Raw genomic sequence first — 21,892 nt, 5'->3', positions numbered from 1 at the left:
GGGGAGGAACTTTACAGACTTTTAAAAAGTCAAATTCTCAGCTCAGCTCCAGGTTGTGTTTACATTTAGTTACTTTTAACAGGCAATATGGAGCTATAGATTCATTTAAAATGAGCGCTGCTTCTTGCTATGGGTTTTTACATTTAATTTGTGTATACCCTGCAGTGGGATAACCCGAGAAAACTTTCTAAACATATTTTTTAACCAAGTGATTGAATCAATACTTAGTCCATAAATCTCTCACACACACTACAATATTGACGTTTTATGTCGATGCAGTTATGTTTGTAGAAATTGTGCGGATTTATGAGGCGCCGAGCGGTTAAGAATGGAGGCTGGTTGCATATAGATCCGTATAGGCAGCTGCAGCCATGCTGTTGTGAGCCGTGCACGTCCACTTGAATGAAGTCATGCATGGTGGCAAAGCCTTGCTTGTGTGCGTGTGTGCAAAGGGCTCCATGTGGAGGAAGAGTGGATGTATCGCAGAGGAATGTACAGAACGTCTCCACGCCTCCTCAGCCCCCCCCCCCCCCTTCCCTCCATGCAGTCATTCCATAGGGGCATAAAGTTGGAGACTCCCATTTATGTCCTATGTCGGCATACATTTCAGCTCCATTTTTGGGATGTTTCTAGTGTAGCTATGCATGCTTTCTTGGCCTCACTCATGTTAAAGTCGTCGTCTAGGCTTTTTTCCCTCTTTCACAACCCCCCCATAATCTATGGATTCCGGTGAGATGACCTATTTTTTCTTTCTTAGTCTAATTCTTATTTGATGTATATGCAGTGTTTACATACGTAAAGAGAAGACATCCAGTGAGAGTGGACGCCATGTTGAGCCTTCCTTGACAGTTAGCGTGGACGAGGAGGCGTCTCGGCGTAACGCGGTGTGAAAGTCTTTTTTTAATGTAAACATACAACATGAGTGCCCCCTCCACGTTAAGCTACAAACGCAACAAACTAACAGGATGTGTTTATTTTTTCCTCCATTTTTGTTGTGCTTCTCCTAAGCGTCTGTGAGAGGTCAGTAAAATGGCGGTGGTTGCCCCCGCCCCATCCAAACACATGCCTTGCTTTGAAAAAAGGAGTTAAAGCTAACTTTTGGAAATATTTCTGTTTTTAAAAAGGGGTTGTATTTTCCATATGTTGAAAGGAAGATTGTCCAATTTTTTTGGTGGGGAGGGCTTGTGCCAAAAACTAAACTTTATTCATGTTTCAACAAATACGAAAACCTGACTTTTACGTCTTGTTCAGTAGGAATGATTATTTCAACTGTAACTTTAGTTTTTAATTAAGAGGGGCAATTTGTAAATTAGTACAAAAATGTCAGAAGGTAAACTAAAATGTGTGTTTTTTTTTACCAAGTTACTGTCTACTAGATATAATTTATCTTCAAAACATCAGCTGATACTCAAATGAAGTTGCATCTTATTGTACTAATAATCCAACATGTAGCCCAGTATCACGCTATGTTGAATATTTACACCCCTAAATCCACCTTCCTTGCTGTTTATTTACTTTTCAGTATCTTAGAAATACTATCAACACCGTGATCTGTTAGTAAAATTTCCTTTTTACCCCAGCAATAACTTGTGTGTGATCTTAGTGAAGCCCAAAGAGATAAAACGTGGACTTTTGCATCTTTTCACACTTTGATGTTAGGTGTAACAAAAATGCAGTATTTATTGAATGTGAAATTGTATTTAAGAGTCTCTGTAAATGTGTATTAAATTATTTTTCTTGAGTGTATATTCATAGAAATGTGTGGTGTTATGTTACATGCATTAGGGTGAATTGTTTGCTAATGCAATGTATATGTTGTTTTGATTCATAAAACTATGTAATTAATGTTGTGTGTGTGTATACTAGGAATTGATCAGGTTAATAAATACACACTTAACACCCACACTTTCTGTATGCAGTCCAGTGAAATATATATATATATATATATATTTTTAGACAAGACATTCAGATGAATCATAAAAAAGTGACTTTTGCACCTGAATATACTCTAGTAATGTGACATAACCATAATCTAACCATGCCCTCTTAAACTTTAGTGTGTACAGTACCTAAAAGGCCCCAAAGGTTGCATTATTTGTGGTTCTTAAACACTGAAGCCCTGTTAATCTTCATCAAAAGTTCATACATAACTGATAAAAGTTGATTTTCTGTCAAATCCTCCTGCACGCCATACGTCTGACCACCTCTGTGTAATGCTTATTTGTCAATTAGACCTGCCCAGCCTGCTGTGCAGCCATAGGACGTATATAGTACATGATGTTCCCTCTGTGTGTACACCAGTGAGGAATGGCTTTAACATAACATAACCTTTCAGCCGCTGATCAACTGCATGGCAGCAGCAACTGCTCTAATGTATGTCACCAATAATGAATGATCTGCATTGTTTTTGGTCAGGGTGTAAGCCAAGTTCCAAATCATGGCATAAAGTTCATCATTCAAGCGCACTTCCATATGTCTCGTGAAAGGTGTCGTAGTTTGGAGCCTTGAACTTTGTGAATGATCAAAAGTGAAGCGATGCATAAACCGCGAGGGGCCCCGTGATGTGTCAGCGGCCATGACCAACCCCATTTGAATCAACTGCTCCATTATTTCAGTCATTTCCTACCTTCAGGTTACTTACATTATCGTCAATGTTAAGATTGTGTATAAACTCATTTTGCATGACACTCAAGTGAAAGCGTTTGAGTGCAGGAGAATGACTGTGGACCAAACAGATCACATGCTTAGTGTGTAATGACATTCACTTCCTGTCATTCACGTTGGAAAGAAATTGGAAGAAAAGCTCGGTGTAATTTTGTGTCTATTCTGATGTCTGACAGCTGATGAAATGAGACACCCAATAAAAAAGGTATTAAAAGGTCTTTTCCACTTTGTTTTTATTGATGTAGAACTGAATGGAAGCAGTGTTAACTTTAAGAGAATCTTAACAGTGTGCCCCCCCCCCCCCCCCAATTATTAACCTAACTTTGTGTGAACATGGAACAACATCCTGGCATCGGGCTTGTTCTGTGAAACTCCTCCTTGCTTGTTTTCCCACCTCACCCACACATCTCAACTCCCACACAAGAACTTTGACTACCACATTGTTATACTACCATATCGTTTTAAATGAGCAAAGAGTACATGTGGAATACAGGAAGTGAACAAATGTATTGCAATTGATGTGAAACAGGTGGGGTTGGGGAGGGAGTGGGATTAAACAGGCTTTGGTTCTTCCTTTTTGTATTATGTGATGTATTGCAATATTACACACACACAAGTATTGTAATGCATATCAGGTTTGTAGTTCCATACGCACACAGGGGGGAAAAAACAAGTGTGTGATCACAGAAGAAACTCATGGAATGACTTTCCCATGAAAAAAAAAGTGTGAACACACACCTTTACTTTACTTTGTACTTACCGGAAGAGGTTGGAGTATTAAACCAAAACTACCATCTTGTGATGAAAACTACAGAAAAAGGTTCTTTGCTCACACGAACAAATCAAGACACCTATTGTATGTAAACAAAAACTCAAAAGGGGGATGTGGGGGTGTCCTGTGAATAAAGACATGCTGGTTGCAGAACATCAGTATCGCCCTGCAAAAAGCAAACGCAGGTATTGGTACGATCATATGATGGTGACACTAAAGGTATTTGTATGGATCACACGTACGTGGGCTGTAGGAGCGAGACCGTGAGCGAGACCTGTATCGACCGTAACCCGGCGATGGGGAGTGCCTGCGACTGCGGTGGAACATGTGGAGTTTAAAATAAGGACATTTGAAAACACAAACATCGCTATGACTTACCTGTATCTGTAATCATATTCATCATATCGCTCATATCGGTCGTATCTGTCGTATCGCTCATAACGCTCGTTTCTGTCATATCGGTCGTATCGGTCATCGTATCTGTCGTATCTGTCATAATGCGAGTCCCTCCCTCTTCGGCCGCCACCACCACCATTGCTACGGGGGGGGGGGGGGGGGGACAACCCAAAATGCCAATTCTGACCATGTAAAACATAAAAAAAGTAACAGTGTGAAAATGACTGCGGGTCTTACTGAGTTGGTCTGCCCATGTAAATTCCGGGTGTGGGGGTGTGAGGCCGTTTGGTGAGTGAATAATCTACTCTAATGTTCCTGCCGTCCAACTCCATACCATTGACGTTCTCCATTGCCTGAGAAACACAAAGAGAGGAGTGCTGTCATTAGAAAACTCAGAGTCATGAGCCTGGAAGATGCTGGTTGTTACAAGACAGACACCTAGTGGTGCATTGGGGTAATCACATTCACGTTCAACTGTGGCAGGGGCCTTTAAAAAAGGGAAAATCTGCGACTGCATTAGTGTTTCATATCGGCCCGACATGACAGAATAACAGTCTGAGTGCAAGCATCTATTCATGAAATAGAGAAAGGACAAACACACCTTTTTGGAATCCTCCAGTTTCTCAAAGTAAACAAAGGCAAAGCCCCTGGAGCGACCCGAGCGCTGGTCGAACACCACATTGACCCCGGCCAGGGGACCGTAGCGAGAAAACACATCCCTCAGGTCTCGCTCTGTGGTGTACAGGCTCAGGCCGAATACCCCCAAACATGTGTTGGGGTCAGGGTTCTCCTGGAAGGGTCAACAATACAAGCGCATACAAAAAGGTTGATTAGACCAAAACAAACCCCATGTCCCTACTCGGTACAGTACAATAAACCGCTTTAAAAGCAGCTGGTTATGGCTCAAGTACTTGGAACATGGAGGGAAATTACATACATTAAATTAATGGTGTGGTGAGGAAATACAATATACTGTACATTGGATACTGTGTCTCATTGAATGTACACTACTTCCCATGTTTATCCACATAAACATCATTACATCAGGCCTGGCCAAAATATGCCAGAAGGTCCACATACCCTAACATCAGCACCACCGCCATGACTGTTTGCTTCTTTTGTGTCATGGCTCTGTTGATATAATGAAGGGGGGGTTAATATGGGGAGAAAAAAAACAATATAAGAATAATATCATATGCAGGACTCACCCTGCTGCCAGTGTGACGGCGGCGGTTCGACATCGGGGAGGTGCTCTCGCTCCTCCTGCGGCGGGAGTCTGGGCTGTAGGAACGAGAACGGGACCTCCGTCGGCGGGAATGAGATCGAGATCGTGAGTGACGGCTGGAGTCTCGCCGGGACCCAGACCTAAACATTAGAACAGAAAACCAGGTGGATGAGTGAACACATTTTTCGATGGTGTTTCACACCTTAATGATACATAACTTACCTTGATCTTGATCGAGAGCGGGATCTGGACACAGAGCGTTTGGCGGCTCGGGATGCACTCGGGGATCTCGAACTGCTCTTTGACTTGGGCCGAGCTGGACTTCCACGATCCAATTTGGATGGGGAGCGAGACCCCTATTGCCACACCAGAAAGTTCAACCCTTTATTGTGTCCGTATGTGTGTGTTTGACACAATAACAAATTTAAACTTAATATCAAATACAACTTACACACACCGGCCACTTCATTAGGTACACATGCACAATCTGATGAGAAGACGCATTCATTGAATGTCTGTTATTGTGAATAGCGCTGAAACATATCACGGATATACCAAGATTGTGCAAGTGTACATAATGTTACGACTGGTTGTCATGAACCATCAAACAATATTATATACTATATGACTATTATAGGGGGAAATCCAACATGCAACTGCCATTTTACAGAATGGGAGCATGAAAAAGAAAAGACAAAGGTGACACAAAGCAACATGTTTACTTAACCTAGGGACACACACATTCTTCCAGATTCTTTACACGCTACTCCTTTCAATCCGCTTTTCTATTCTTCTTCGTTCTTCTGTTTTTCAGTTTTCTCCGTGTGTTTCTCTTCAGCCAAATTTTTAGACGGTTAGTGTTCTATTTGCCTTCAATCTTCCGTCACTTTTTCCTCCCTCTCCAACTTTGCTCTGTACATGTTCTCAATAGCCTTCTTTTATCTTGGAATTTTGTCTTCGTCATTCTTGGATAAAATTCTTCAAATCCTTCACGAGCAATTACCTTAATGAAAGAAGAACATTCAATAAAATTAAGATAGGATTTGATTATGTCCGGAATATAGCAAAAAAAAGCACTGAATGCATTTCAGTTACGTTATCACATTGGTGAGTCTTACCATTAGCAAAATGTCAGACATGGCAGTTAAAACAACCTGGCCAAAGGCGAACTTTTAAGTGTTTATACGACCAAAAATGTCTGCATTCATGCTAAAGGACTGTAATACTGCCCGAAGATACAAAATAATGGCTACTCTAAGCTAACAACAAGGCGATAGCTAAAGCTAACATCTACTAGTTTAGCTAGCTCCTTGTAAAAGCATATCAGAGCAAAGCAAAAACCGTCCTTGGTATGTGTTGTGTAGTAAAACATTTTAAATAGATTTAGTTTTAGCATACAAAATGTCAGCGTACTGCATTTTGAGGGGGTTAACTGTACGTGCAAATTGTAGGTTGTTGTCGGCAGCCAACCCAGGACAGGGGAAAGAGTGCTTTTATATATCGTTGACTTGTCACTACTTACCCGTCTCTCGTGGTTCCCGTCGTCGATGTCACTCATTTTCAGGCCGGCTAAGGTTGATACGATAAAGTTATGTGGGGTTAAACACGGTGAGGTTGGTGTTTCAACACAAATGTTTTCGTTTTTGAGCGCTTCCTGACGAGGAAAATGGCGCGCGCGTGTGGCGCGTTCAGGTACAACGCGAGCGTACGTCATTTCCGATTAGCACGCCCCCTTCTTTGAAAAAACCCAGCGTCTACTAACGCCTCATTAGATATTATACGACAAAGCAGGGGTGTGTGAAAAAAATCAAATTAAAAACTTTTAAAAATTAAATATTAAAAAATAATTTAGAGTTTAAATTTTTATGGAAATCTTGTACAGAGCCTTGCAGTGAACTCACCATCCTTTTCTACTCTTGTTTATTTATTGCACTGCTAAAAATGAGACATTTGAACAACAGTTTATTGAGTCTGGCGGTCTAAGGTGTGACAAGCAATCATTTGTAGGCTGAATAAATGAGACGTCACAACTATTTGCCCGCGTCACAATCACCTCCCACATATATTCACCATCATCACCAAAAGTGGATGAGCCCATTATTTTTTTTAGAAAATGTCTACAGTCACAGTGCAGCATGAACCCTGAACGTGTAATATAAGCAGATGGTCAGTCATTTTCACAGTGCCCAAGTGCTAATTGCTGACCGTGCACTACATTCATTCCATTCCACTTGGAGTGCAATAACACCCAAGGCAAGTGACGGAAAAAAAATACACCGTTGGCTTTTAGCTGAGAAGCAAATGCTCATGATTTGCGTCAAATAGGCTTCATCTTATTAAATCTGTCGCTGTAAAGACAGAGATGTGCAAACATTCTTTGGACTACACATTTAGCTGTCCCTATTGCTAATTGCTAAATAGAGTATTAGCTGACTCCATATTCTATCTAACAATACCTCAAATACAACAATTAATTTGTGCGAAAACTGTTAGGTTCAGCAGGTTGACGCGAGGTGGTTTAGGGTGTACTGTTGATGTTGACACTCCTCGTGGGCTGGCTGGCTGACAGATGTAAGCGGTTGTCGACAGAACCAAAAAATGTACTTGTGACCTGGGAGAATAATAGAAATATAGGACAATATAGGAAATGTCTTAAGACAGCTTGTTAACATAAGCGGGACGGACTTAAGTGTGTTATGAATGTCACCGTCGATTTAAGCAGTTACTTTTTAGTAATAAGAACATGGTGGAATGGAGGCTTAATTGGTTGACACAGACGAGTTGTCAACATAAGCGGAATAGACTTAAATGGGGTCCACTGATGTGGAGAATAGCAGTTGATCACTTTATGTTGTCGTCGACTTAAGTGGGTACTTTTTTAGTAATAAGAACAACAGAATGGACCCGGACTTGATGAACTAGTCGACAAACAAGTTGTTGCCATAAGTGCATTCCACTTGTGTCGACAATAGTGGTCCATCATGAATGCTGACGTCGACTGAAGCGGCCACTTTTTAGTAATAAGAACACAGTGGACAGGGACTTGATTAATCGGTTGCCACAGACATGTTGACATAAGCGGTACCGACATAAATGGGTTACGCTTATGTTGACAGAGGCAGTTGACCATGTATGATTATGTTGACTTAAGCGGGCACTTTTTAGCAAAAAGACCAGAATGGACCCAGACTTGATGAATTGGTTGACATACAGATTGTCAACTGAAGCGGGACATACTTTGTCGACAAAAGTGGTCAATCATGAATGTTGATGTCAACTTAAGCAGACACATTTTTAGTAATAACAAAATGAATTGGGTGATAAACAACACTGTTGACTCGGGACAGACCTAAGTGGGTTCCACTTCTGTCGAAAAAAGTGGTCGATCATGAATGTCGACTTAAGTGGGCACTTTAGTAATAGTAGACAGGGACTTAAGTTGGTTGATATAGGCGATTTGTCTATGTAAGTGGGGCCGACTTATGCAAGTTTCTCCTATGTTGAGAAAAGCGGTCGACCATGTATGTCGACGTCAACTTAAGCTGCAACTTTTTCGTAATTGACAAGTTGACAGAGAGGTTATCGATCAAAATAGGCGAGTTCCACTGTGCGTGTCTGAAGCCAGAATGTGTTAAAGCTTTTGCAGCCACTAAAAGTCCTCAGATTCAAATATGGCCTATTATAAAAATGCAAAAGAGAAATACAAAACAATGCACTCTGCTATCTTGGCAAAATAAATAAAGGGGCAAAAAGAAGCATCCCTTCCTTCAACTCTGTGAATATCCTGGGATAAATTCAGGAAAAGTGGGCTGTGCTAAGAGCATAGAGTCAGTCGATGCATCTAAACAACGCTCATAGATGCAGCTGAGGCCTGCTGGGCGAGCGAGGCTGGTTGAAGCGAGACATCCAGGGATGGCCGCCGGCTCTCTCGTGCTTGGAGGATCTTTGCAGGGCGGTGGAAGCGGAAGCAAGGACACCCCCATGGGAGGTGTTGGTGACAGAGGCGTTGACCACCAACTCAAGTTTTCCCTCCAGTTTGACCAGCCGCTCCAGGATGTCATCCAACAACACCGCTATGGTCCTCTTCAGATCGGCTGTGTGTGGGTAAAAATACGTCATTAAGCTCCCACATGTGCTGTCCGTCAAGATTTGAAATAGCGTGCAGTTGTTACCGTAACCCGCCATGGTGGTTCCCCGCGGCCCGCCCGGTGCCCTCTGGTTCTCCTCAGTCAGGACCTTGACGTATCGCCGGCTGAGCTCCAGGATCTGCTCGCGTAGTTCGGCACTGCTCTGGTGGCGAGGCTGCTGCACCGTATAGCGCAGCAACATGAGTCCCCACACCAGGCCGAAGATCAGCAGCACCACACTCAGCTTTTGGGACATGTTGCGTCTGCCCAGCATGGTAGTGGGGGTTGGCGGGGAAGCAGCGGTTGGATGCTGCTATTGCATGTGATGAAGCCCACGAGTTTGGCAGTTGCTACATTTCTTGTCTTTCAGTGGTGTGTATCCAATGAAAGCTGAGAAGATACAACTTCACAATGGAGGAGCGGGAGCTCTACTCAGACAGCGGTCATCAATGGTCCACCAGCGGTCATCAATGGGCTAAGATATCGGATGTCCGCTGCCATTTTTTTTGCCTGTGGAGAACAGAGAAGGTAAAGAAAAGAAATTGATTCATGCATCACAGATTTAACAAGTTCTTACTGTAGAGATTCTTACTGTAATCCCTTCTCCGGAATGCCCTTGCGTACCTTGGACGTCTGTGACTGTGAGCACCATCAGATAAGCTGCATTCATGACTTTATTAGCGTGGTCGGCAGCTAAACTTAGGCGATTATTTCCCACTATTCAAAATTTTGTCAACAGATCCATTCAATGTTGGATGTGCCAGCCTCACCTCCTATTGAGCCCCGGCAGGAGGGAATAAATTATGAAAAGAGAGGTAACAGTATCCATTTTGTGATCGCTTTTAATAGCAGGCTGACATGCATTCACTTTATTAGGAGTACGTGCACACCCTATCAAGGGCAAGGTTACCATATTTAGCTACATTAGAGGGCAATACAGTATCGTTCTTTTTTTGCAGCCCTTGTATTAGATCCCGTTAGGTGACACGTGAGCCTAATGAGGGTACACATTCTTTCAGTGCCTCTGGCACTGATTTTTAATAAGCAGATTTTTAATAAACCGCAAGAAAACTCTTTAATGGCAACAGCAGGATCTGTGAACAAAGCTCCTTGCTTCTGCAGTCGGCGACTATGCTAACATCAGTATGTATGTTTTGAGTCGCAATGATAAGGACAGGTGTATTGTATGTGGCGAAAAAATAATCTCACATCCTTCACACATGTCACACTGATGTGTCAGACAAATACACAAAAGGTGGAAAAGCAGGTCAAACTTGCAACACAACACACTTACTGCGCTACCTTAAGCATCTTGTTTTTGCATGCAAAACACTGTGGCAAAGGAACCTAAGTTTTAAGCCACATCTATCATCTTAAAAAAAGAAAAAAAAAAACAATGTCCATAGTGCTACAGAGCCAAGATGGTTGACATGGCAGCCAAACGCTCCACACAACAGAATAATCTGGCATTGAGAAGCAGAGGTCCCATAAGACTGCAATCTAAGCACACAAAAGAATACTCTACATTGGGAAGCGGTGGTCCCATAGAACTGTAATCTATCCATAGTGTCAGGTTGGCCATATATGCAAAACTCCGCCTCTGCTTTTGTGATATTTTATACCTTATCTAACTACACAACATGGCATTGTTTGGTTTAAAAACATGCATACTGTAATTTGGAACCAAAGCGGCACAGCACATTTATATAGACATTAACAATACACTGAATGCTATTAGAAGAGTCACATTCATGATCTGCACAGTACATTTTCAAAGGGAGCAGGGAAAGGTCAAAGTTCACTGGTAAAAATATGAAAAATCGATGTGCAACAGACCCCATCGAGTCATATATCATATGACTCGATGTCATACTTGTGTGATGGTGCATTTATCAAAATAGACACCAGCATCCACACAGCAACAATGTATGGTTCTGTTATTATTATGCTATTCAATACAGCCAAACATTAAAAGGGTGTATTCATTAATATCTGATTGATACTAGCGTGATGATATCAATTTGTTGCTGGCATTTGACCCGATGGACCACCGTGTTCTCAGCAATATTCCTTACAAAATTTTGAAAATTTGAAGTATTGCCCACCCCTATGCTCCCAGAATACTTAACACCACCCTTTCCGTCAGCAAAATGTGTAAAAAAGAGGAAGTGGAGTCCTCTCATTTCATTTGTACTTTACAACTTCTCACTTCAGACGTCCCAGTATTTAGGAGACATTGAACGCACCACTAGTTTCTAGGTCCATTTCTTCGCAAACCAGATGGTATGATAGGGCACACAGTGGCAAACACTGGTTAAACATTGACTATAACATCAAACAGTGGCATGTATAAAATGTCTAACAAAACGATGACAGCAAACAAATACTTGCTCACAATGTCACGCCTGAATTAGACAGGAAAGAAGTGTATAATGTAATAAAGATAGTTAAATGGAAAAAAATAACAACCCTAAAAGGAAAGAAGGAAGTTGACAGGAAGCTAGTACAATAACTCCGTGTTAGCTATAGATGCTAACGAAAATGTCACATATAACAACTATGCTCATTTACCTCAGGTCCTGCATCGAAGGTTATCTTGAACTTGACGCTATAAGAGCCATGTCGCAGGGTCCAAACATAACCTTCTGGATGTTAAAAATAATGAAGCAAACGTAAGCTGATGTTGCGGTTAAAAAAATGTCGATGCTTCCGCCCTCTCTCTGTATGTATTATATACACTTGCAGGCTTTCCACTTTGACTCCTATGACGTTTATTATGCTAAGCTCCGTCAAACGGTATGTAGCTCACCCCGCTAAAGTGCACAACGACGGCTCAAATTACAAGCATGCATCTGAACTGACCGTCATGGTTCCCCTTAAAGAGTCAGTTTGCCTCGTCGCTGAGCATCATGGGAGTTGTGGTCACTCCGCGTTCCTCGCGCGCCACCGCAGACGAAAACAACAAAACAACAGCTAATTGACGATATGTTACATAAAAAAACAGCTCAATTCATTAGAGAGCTTCAACAACACATACATTTTACCCTGCCAACTTTTACAGAAAGAACGTTTTATAGGCGAATTTTGAGTTAGAATGCAGTACCGTAAGCGGCCGTTAGAGGGACCCTAGGTCATTTCCATAGCAACATTACGTTGACACGTTGTGTTTTCATAGAAGACAAGCTTCAAATTTGGGGTTTATTTATTTATTTTTTTATCGCCAATGGAATCCTTGAACAGTTCAGCCTTAAAAGCAGTGGATGACTATTGGGAGTACACACGGTTCGTTACATTGTCACAATTTATGACTTTGGTCATTTCTTAAAGTGATGTTCAAATGTGTTTTGATGAGCTAAATGTGAATAAACAGAATGGGGGGGAACACACTGTTCTAAATCAAGAGCTCTAATCCACTCAAATATGAAAATAACTAATTATTTTGGTCTTATTAGATCATTCAAAGGCTTTCAAATGGATTTTGATATTTAACCATAACATAATCCTGTTAAACCGCACAAGGCATTACTTAAATGATGCATTTTTTTACTGAAACAAAGCTCAAATGTGTCTCTTGTAGGATCGTGGGTGATGACGATGGAGGCGAACTGTTTACACCCGAGCAATATGAGGAGTACAAGAGGAAAATACTCCCACAGCGAATACAAAACAGGCTGTATGTGAGCTTTGGTGTACCAGGAGGTATCGACTGCAAGCTGATTGGTCCGGAGACGCAGTGCTTCTGTGCACATAGGTAGTACGTACATGCTAGCCTTTTCATGCAAAAGGAGAACCAACAATTAAGCATATGTTTATTATGGCGGTGTTTCATTTGGTCATGCTGTGTTTGTGTCAACAAGACGATTTTCTCTTTTCCCTGGTGTCTTCTCCAGCTGTCTCATTGTGTCATGGTTTTGTTCAATTCCTTGTTGCTAATTAAAATGATTATATGTCATGGTAGGCGGCACGGTGATTGAGTGGTTAGCGCGTGGACATCACAGCTAGGAGACCAGGGTTCAATTCCAACCTCGGCCATCTCTGTGTGGAGTTTGCATGTTCTCTCCGGTTTCCTCCCACATTTCAAAAAAATGCTAGGTTAATTGGCGACTCCCAAATTTTCCATAGGTATGAATGTGAGTATGAATGGTTGTTTGTCCATATGTGCCCTGTGATTGGCTGGCGACCAGTCCAGGGTGTACCCCGCCTCTCGCCCGAAGACAGCTGGGATAGGCTCCAGCACCCCCGCAACCCTCGTGAGGAAAAGCGGTAGAAAATGAATGAATATGTCATGGTAAAGTCTAAAAAAGTGGTCCTAATAAGTTAATAATAATAAAGTAAAGTAAAATAATAAGAGTCTGGCCCCAGGCCTCCATGTTTATAACCTTTTTGGAATAAATAATAAACTTTGGACACCCTGGCTGTGATGTAAAAGAATGGTGTTGGGATTTAACCGCAAGGTGGTCTCTTCCAGATACAAGCAGCATAAGACAGACTTTGAGGTCCTTCCCTCCGAGAGGCCTTTGGCCCTGCCTTGTTGTGTCAGGGGATGTCGTTGTCCTGCTTATGAGTATGTCCCCCACGTTGGGGCGGCGCCGGTTCGCTGCAGGTGTAAACATTTACCTCAGGATCACACTGAAGCTGCTGGTCATATGTGCGAAAAGTGTGAGTTGTCAACCTCGAATGTGGAGGGGAGAAAAAAGCTAACAAAAAAATAACAGTTTTCTTTTTCAGGTGACTGTTCTGGGTTCCGGAGCCCGTATACATGTGGGTGTGGCCAACCTAGCTTCAATCACCACACCATGGTAAGCTGAACCTTCTATGACACTACCTTTAATGACGAGTAAGATGTTTTCCTTTTAGGTGGAAACAAAGTCCGAGAGGGAGGCACGGGGTCGCCCGGTAGGCTGGGACGTCCCTTACGCTGCGATGGGGGGTCTGACAGGGTTCAGTTCCTTGCTGGATGGCTATCTCGCTTTGGGTGCTAACGGGTCATGTGAGCAGGCACTTTTACATCCTTTCATAATTATCGGAGTAACTACTTCCAATACCTCATGCAATACCGTATGTTGTATTACTCAGGTCAGGAGTCAGATGATGACAGCCAGCAGTGTTCAGCATCAGTCTCCAGCTCCGTATGCAGTAAAAAGACCAAATAAGTGTTCACATCATGGACCACCTGTTTCTGGATAGTAATAATGTACTGCCAATCGCAAATAAAGGCCAAAAATGTGCAGTCGTTTTGTTCTCTTGCAACCATGGTGATTATCCGCCGTGCCACAGAGAGCCAATCAACATTTATTGTTATCAGTGGAATCTGTGCAAAGCCTGAACAAAGCACCATTTGACTCTGGATGAAACAATAGATATTTTCTAGATGTGATCAGTGACGTATTGTTCTCCACTATTTAAAGTGGACTGACTGAAATTGGACCAACTGAAAAGTAAAAATTCTAACTGTTAGCGTGTGATTAAGTGCGATTAGGGAGCCATTTTTGGTCCACAGATTGTTTTTTATTGCCCCTCAGTTTACTTAAGAAATGTTATGAATTCCATATATGACACTAATTTGCTTTGTTACCAATAACGGCAAGCCTGTATTGACAACACTGGCATCTTTTGTGATTGTTTTGTCCTAAACTGCTTGATTTGGTGGCAGCCTTTTTCACAAAGTTGTGTTATTATCATAACAGTTAGGGGGTAGCACGGCGGACGAGTGGTTAGCGCGGCGACCTCACAGCGAGGAGACCAGGGTTCAATTCCACCCTCGGCCATCTCTGTGTGGAGTTTGCATGTTCTCCCCGTGCATGCGTGGGTTTTCTCCGGTTTCCTCCCACATTTAGCTAGCAAAATATTGTATTGGTGGTCAGTTTAAAGATGTAAATGTTTATGTTTGATTTTCTCTTGGGGTAAGAAAGACGCCCACACAACATATCACCAAAATAACAGCAGATCCACGTTGAGTGACGATTGCAGTGTTTGGTTGGCGCCCATTGATTAATCCCATTCCTCACGGCAGATCAGCAGTGACGACTGCTGATTTAATCCACATGGTGAATGGAGATTGAGGCAAGCCATGTTTATTCTCTTTTAAATAAAATAGGACTAACGTCGCTTCAAAATGAGGTTTCGCTCCCCCCTGGAGTGTTCGTAGTACTGTCGTACTCGATCAGCTCTGGCTGAGGGGGGGTCACCTGTGTTGTGATGGCGGTGAACAGGTGGCGTTGAAGGCAAGGAATGTGGCTGGCTCGTGGAGGACGTGAAGTGTGCACCTGAGTCTCAGCGTAGTAATCGGGGGAGGGGGGGGGTGTGAGTGGAAGGGATTCCATGTGAAAGCTGACATGTTTACATGTTTTTATTGACCTCTTTCCACTTTGGCTCCCATCCCTCCCCAGGTTGAAGAGGCCATGCACGCACATTATTAGTGTCACAAAGTAATTGCCTCTGCATAGCAACCTCATTTAGGAGACAACAGTATTTTATTTAGTCCTGTCGCCTGAAGGAAATGACTACCAGCCTTGCCTGATCCCCATAGAAACCACACCTAGCTTGACTGACAGACCCAGCACTACAAATCAGTGCTTAAAGCGGTAATTAGCATGCAAAGAAATACTTAGTGCAGAGGTGGGCAAACTACGGCTCGGGGGCCACATGCGGCACACCTAGCGTTTGAATCCGGCCCGTCAGTGGCTTTCTCAGTATTTCAACTTTTAACATACAAACTGGTAACATGACTTGGAACAAAAAAAACTGTAAATTTAAATTATAGTTTGTTTAAAGTGCTCCTGAAAAAAAGGACATGAGAACATGCAGCTGATAGTATAACGATTTTACAGATAAAATTAGACAAATAATTCAAACAAAATTATAATCATAAAATAGCATGTATGTGTGTGTGTGTTTTGTTAACTCAATGCGGCCCACGAGTCGAAATATTTGCCCACCGCTGACTTTGTTATATGTGTGGAAAAAATCACTTATTGAATTGGTAACTGCAATGGCGTGGAGAAGGGGTAGGATTTAATAAGCTTTGCTTCTTCCTGCTCCTTTTCAGACATGTGTAGTAATGAGGTGTTGTGTGTGTGCATGTATGTGTATGTATATATATGTACATATGTGTGGATGTATATGTATGTATATATATGTGTATGTATATATATATATAAATAGATATTGTAAGTGTATTGTATTGTAAGTGTATATGTGAGAAAGAATAATGTAACATAGTATGCATGTCTGAAATAAATTAAGAAAAGAAGAAGTGGATGTGCAGGAGAAGGGCGCCGACCCACTCTAAAATAATACATATCACAATAATAAGTGTCGGGGCTCTTTTTTTTGGGGTGGGTGGGGGGGGGGGTTCTCCTAAAGTCAGCGAGTAATAAACAAATAAACAAAACTTTGCATACCCTCCAACTACAGTTAGACTTAAGGAGAATGATAACCGCATGTACAAAAATTTAGGACTGTAAATGGCGATGATTTAAAAAATGCAGTATTATAACAACTAACAGGGCATGTAAGTTTTTTTTTAAAATATCTGTTAGAAAGTGCTCCCTTAGAGAGGCATAATAGATGTTATTATTGTGGTTGTCGTGGTGCTATACGGAGCGGTGATTCTAATCATTTGTCTCCCTCTGCTAGCTAAATAGGGGAAACAAAATATGACAAACACCTCTGCTCTTTGCAGCTCGAGTGCAAATTCATACTTTTATACGTACACATCCATGGGGAGGCCTCATTTTGCAGAAGGGGGCGCATTCTCGGTAGATGCGCATTTCTGCCGAGAGGCATAAATTGTCCATAGGTATGAATGTGAGTGTGAATGGTTGTTTGTCTATATGTGCCCTGTCATTGGCTGGCGACCAGTCCAGAGTGTACCCCGTCTCTCGCCCGAAGACAGCTGGGATAGGCTCCAGCATGCCTGTGACCCTCGTGAGGATAAGCGGTAGAGAAAATTGATGGATAAAATACCAATTCGCTTGCTCAATCATCAGTCCTTGGTGGTGTAATGGTACAGCTGCTACCCAGATGGGACTGGTTAAAAAAATCTGTTATTTTGCATTTAAAACATTTTAATGATTTATTGAACAATGTGTTTCCCATGTATTCATGAGTCCAAAATCCGCATCTAACTAATTTCAAGTGAAAGTAAAATAGCATAAAAATATGTCGCTTCCAATGGGTCAGTTAGTCATTTTTGTAATAACTGATTATTCACAGGCATTCATCATGACATTTATGCAAACATAGATAAAGACTTGAAATGACGATACTCCATCATTCAGCCTGTGGAAAAACAATACATTTGTATGTCTGATCACGGGGTATCATCTAATCTTCCTGCATCTGTCAGTCAAGCTGTCGTTATTCTGACACCGAGGACCTTTTTCTACGACGCGTCTTGTCTACACCTGTCTGCCAGTAACTTTACAGGCATCCTCCAATGCAACTCTGACGTGCGCGTCACACCTGAGCCAAACAAACGCGTCGCTTACAATGTGGCGCGACCTTCTGCTCAGCCGTCAATCAGAGGAACTTATCAGGTGCATTGCATTCACCCTGGAAGCAGATGTGGTGGGGAACAAAATTGACGAAATAAAAATGTACGCATCAGTCAACTATTTCCTTCCTTTGCTAATGCACGGTAACCACCACCATGTGAACGCTAGCCTGCCGAGGCTTTAAATAACAACCGTGCTCCGTGTCACCACCGTAGAACAGAAAAGCAGCAATTTAGATGTCTATGTAGAGGAGAAATGTGCATTCAAACTTATTGTGCAAGGTTCTCCTTGGAAAAGATGCTAATGAGTCTCCCAGCGCCATTAAACCTCTCCGTTTCATTTGTTTTGTTTTGTTCAGTGTGATTAATGCTAATATTTTTATGGTAGCTATGAGTGTAAATCACAATGATTATTATTATATTATGATAAGACTGTGCTGAGTCTAGTGGTTAGCGCGCAGACCTCACAGCTAGGAGACCAGGGTTCAATTCCACCCTTGGCCATCTCTGTGTGGAGTTTGCATGTTCTCCCCGTGCATGCATGGGTTTTCTCCGGGTACTCCGGTTTCCTCCCACATTCCAAAAACATGCTAGGTTAATTGGTGACTCCAAATTGTCCATAGGTATGAATGTGAGTGTGAATGGTTGTTTGTCTATATGTGCCCTGTGATTGGCTGGCGACTAGTCCAGGGTGTACCCTGCCTCTCGCCCGAAGACAGCTGGGATAGGCTCCAGCACCCCCTGTGACCCTCGTGAGGAAAAAGCGGTAAAAAATGAATGAATGAATGAAAGACTATGCTGCTTAGTTACTACTGTCACTTTCATAGGAGCAGATGATTTAAAGGAGATCGGGAAGACATGGTTTCGAAACTCCGCTTGGGTATCTGTGTGTGTTGGGTTTGGCGACTCTAAATTGTCCGTAGGTATGAATGTGAGTGTGAATGGCTCGCCCAAAGTCAGCTGGGATAGACTCCAGCATACCGTAGTGAGGATAAACGGTATATATCAAGCCTATAACAGTAAGCTGTAGTGCAATAATAACAAGCCCCTCATACTGTAGCTCCTGTTTTACATGAGATCATTTCCTGCTGTAGGAAATAACTAACTTATTATGTTGATCTGAAGATAATTATTCAGAACAATCTTTGATATATTTCTCTCTTGTGGGCCTTTGGTTGTCGACTGAGCCTCAGTGGAAACTCTGTGTGTGTACGAGGTCCCAATAATTTTATTGCTAATGATGCTCAAATTGGATGTGGTCGGCTAATGTAATCCATGTCATGTGTGGAGCTCACTCGGGGGTTATCCATCAGTGGAAGACGATTAGAATGTCATGTGTTCTCCAAATCACCAATCAAAGATGTATGCTGTTTCAGAGGTCCTTTCTCCGCTATAGTCGTTTACACAGAATAGGGCGCTTTTCACACAGTGACACAACATACTGGGATCAGATTTTGATGATTTTTGTGATTAGGGCTGCAATTAACAATTTAATAACCGATTAATCAGTCGATTATTGTTTCGATTAATCAATGAATCTGATTTTTGTTTTAAAACGCCTCTTTATTCTAAAATAAGGGCACAAATGTAATGTAAATGTGCAATATTTCCATCACTGCCTCTGTTACTACCTCTAACATATTTATTTATTTAACAACCCAATACAATACACTCATATGTGACTTTACTCATCTGTATAAACCACTCATTATTTACACTATGACCCATTTATCATTGCACTAAAATTAATATATCTGCAATATGTCTGCTCCTGCATATGCTCCTGTGCAATACTATGTGCATATTTTGGATATCTTGTATACGTATATCTTGTTAAAGATATGTCTTTTTTACTCTACTTTTGTATACTTTTTTTTTTAACTTGACTACTGCACTGAAAGGAGAAGCTCTCCAATCACGTTGTACATCTTGTATAATGAAAATAAAGGCCATTCCATTCCAAATACCAGGTTCTTGCTTGAGTATTCTGTTAACATAATGTTTAATCATAAACTGTCAACTGTTAACAAAAGCACAATAATGATAAATTTTTTTTTGATTAATCGGAAGCATAATAAGTTAGGTCATTCACATTTGAGAGGCTGAAATCAGAGGAATGTACATATTTATATAAAAAACAAGATGATTTGATTACCAAAATAGATGTCGATTAATTGGGTATGATGATTAACCATTGAGTCGACAGAACAGCAACACAAACAAAAGAAAAATGCATTTTTTTTTACAGATAGCTTAAAATGAGGTGTACTTTGTTGTTGTGGTTGTAGTTTCACTCTAAAGTTGGTAAATAATTTGCCGTTTAAGAGGCGCTCTATTTAGAACCGCCTTCTAAAATATAAATGGATTGAGATAGCATGAATGCACAGTATACACAGTTACGTAATTTGCAAGGATATGGGGGTCATGACACCCCCAAAAATCCGATCCAGCCAGTTTAACCCCCTGAATATAATCACATCATTCCGAACAGGCAATGATTTTAACCCAAAGTTCCGACCTTGAGTATAAAGTATGTAAAAACATTCCCGAGCGACTTCACCTGCACAGACGAGCGACGCCGACACCTCGTGGATGGATGTGTATTGATGCATCACGTTTAGCGAGTTGTGAAATCAGCTCATACACTCAAGACACTCAGGTGTCACTCCAATGTTTAGACCAACCATCAGTTGACCGCTCAACTTTCTCCGACATGTGATATAGCGTAGACGCACTTCTACACGTTTTGACAGTTAGTCAGGCCCGAGCTGCCGAAGGTGTCAGGCCCATTGACGTTGACTTCCTGAATGTGTCTCTCTCCTGAAGAGGCCCAGAAAGTCGAATTCCTGCCGGTAATCATCATGATCAGGGCCGCGATTTTGTTCTCGCACTTGTGTCTCATTCCTCATCTCGCTTGGAGCGCATCCTGTGTGACACAAAAGGCCCTCACAACATCCTCCTCGCAACTTAAGACGAAGAAAAGTGACTTTGCTAGATTATATGGCTGGGAGCTGACGTACAAGAGTGGGGATGAATGGGAGGTAAATGAAGCACATTCATTGAACTTCTATTTGAGATTTTTTTATGTTAAATGTGCTCCCTGGAGCTTAGGCTCATGTCTGCATATTCAAATTTAGACCTTTTGTTCCTGCCTCTCCTTCTCTTTGGTGGGAGGAGTTACGGTATATAAGAAAATGAGGGATTGATTTCGTCAAAAAGAATATTTCAGGCAACATGACGAGCATCCTTTGGTGAGAGGTCTCTTGTGAAGTGCAGTGTATTACCGCCACTCTTTTGCAACTTTGCATAGAAGTCATTGTGAGGAAGAATCACTACATGATTGCCATCTGGAACGACAACACAATCGTGTGTGTATGTTAAACACACACACTAGTATCGGGGTCTCTGCTGTCAGAAAGTACACCATGGTACTGGAGCAATGCACAACAATGTGCTGCATAGGACCTCACATTAGGCCTAAAATCATACATTTAGGCTTCCCACAAAATCTTTCCCAAGTAAGGTTGAGTGCACAAATGCACACACACTCTTCAGTTGCAAATGTGAAAATTCATTTGTTCATAGTGTTGTATTTATAAGAAAAAAAAAAGATCTTGTGGCATAATGTTTAGACATTTTGCCTAAATATATATGGCTAAATTTGTGTCAAAGTGAAATTTTACATTATAATATTTTAATGCATATTAAATACATATTCATTCATCCAGTCCCATTCAGTCCCTAGCCAATCACAGGGCACATATAGACAAACAACCATTCACACTCACATTCATACCTATGGACAATTTGGAGTGGCCAATTAACCTAGCATGTTTTTGGAATGTGGGAGGAAACCGGAGTACCCGCAGAAAACCCACGCATGCACGGGGAGAACATGCAAACTCCACACAGAGATGGCCGAGGGTGGGATTGAACTCGCGTCTCCTAGCTGTGAGGTCTGCACGCTAACCACTCGAGCGCCGTGCATCCCTAAATACATATTATTAATATATTAATATTTTACTGAAAATTACTCATGTTCTACTGCTGATTATTAAAGAACAGAAAAGGGTAGAAACTAACTCACAGATTGAGGAAACAAGGCCAAAGGTAGGATGGACTGTGCCGGATGTGCAGAGAAAGGTGCTGATCAAAGCCCGCCACATCTGCAAAAGAAACACTTCTCAGGTATTGTCATCACACACATCACC

At 41.8% G+C, this 21,892-nt stretch overlaps 3 protein-coding genes across 5 annotated transcripts; 1 reads left to right on the top strand and 2 right to left on the bottom strand.

Moving 5' to 3' along the window:
• Positions 1-2,933: 2,933 nt before the first annotated feature.
• On the bottom strand, positions 2,934-6,769 carry tra2a (transformer 2 alpha homolog). 2 transcript variants are annotated; one of them, XM_058047822.2, is made up of 9 exons: positions 6,580-6,767; positions 5,280-5,413; positions 5,041-5,197; positions 4,913-4,963; positions 4,434-4,622; positions 4,070-4,185; positions 3,815-3,973; positions 3,679-3,749; positions 2,937-3,602 (listed from the first exon to the last, which is right to left on the bottom strand). In XM_058047822.2, exons 1-9 carry the CDS (start codon positions 6,613-6,615, stop codon positions 3,592-3,594), a joined length of 924 nt encoding a protein of 307 aa, XP_057903805.2. In that variant the 5' UTR covers positions 6,616-6,767; the 3' UTR covers positions 2,937-3,591. The 2 variants fall into 2 exon arrangements, with proteins under 2 accessions (XP_078648112.1, XP_057903805.2); XM_078791986.1 differs by lacking the exon at positions 4,913-4,963 and having other exon boundaries at positions 2,934-3,602; positions 6,580-6,769.
• A 234-nt stretch (positions 6,770-7,003) lies between these two features.
• Positions 7,004-12,078, bottom strand: ccdc126 (coiled-coil domain containing 126). Of its 2 annotated transcripts, none has more exons than XM_058047853.2 (3): positions 11,756-12,078; positions 9,230-9,694; positions 7,004-9,151 (listed from the first exon to the last, which is right to left on the bottom strand). In XM_058047853.2, exons 2-3 carry the CDS (start codon positions 9,456-9,458, stop codon positions 8,910-8,912), a joined length of 471 nt encoding a protein of 156 aa, XP_057903836.1. In that variant the 5' UTR covers positions 9,459-9,694; positions 11,756-12,078; the 3' UTR covers positions 7,004-8,909. The 2 variants fall into 2 exon arrangements, with proteins under 2 accessions (XP_057903836.1, XP_078648111.1); XM_078791985.1 differs by having other exon boundaries at positions 12,047-12,066.
• A 311-nt stretch (positions 12,079-12,389) lies between these two features.
• Positions 12,390-14,639, top strand: fam221a (family with sequence similarity 221 member A). Its single transcript, XM_078791745.1, has 5 exons — positions 12,390-12,466; positions 12,762-12,935; positions 13,653-13,843; positions 13,913-13,983; positions 14,042-14,639. Exons 1-5 carry the CDS (start codon positions 12,408-12,410, stop codon positions 14,369-14,371), a joined length of 825 nt encoding a protein of 274 aa, XP_078647871.1. The 5' UTR covers positions 12,390-12,407; the 3' UTR covers positions 14,372-14,639.
• The last annotated feature ends 7,253 nt before the right edge of the window (positions 14,640-21,892 follow it).

The sequence above is a fragment of the Doryrhamphus excisus genome, linkage group LG7 (assembly GCF_037039965.1).
Source record: "Doryrhamphus excisus strain RoL-2023G ecotype Guam linkage group LG7, RoL_Dexc_Guam_v1.1, whole genome shotgun sequence".
In the NCBI taxonomy this organism is placed as follows: domain Eukaryota; kingdom Metazoa; phylum Chordata; class Actinopteri; order Syngnathiformes; family Syngnathidae; genus Doryrhamphus; species Doryrhamphus excisus.
The sequence above is the reverse complement of the archived record's forward strand: the minus strand, read 5'-3'. Positions and strand labels throughout refer to the sequence as shown.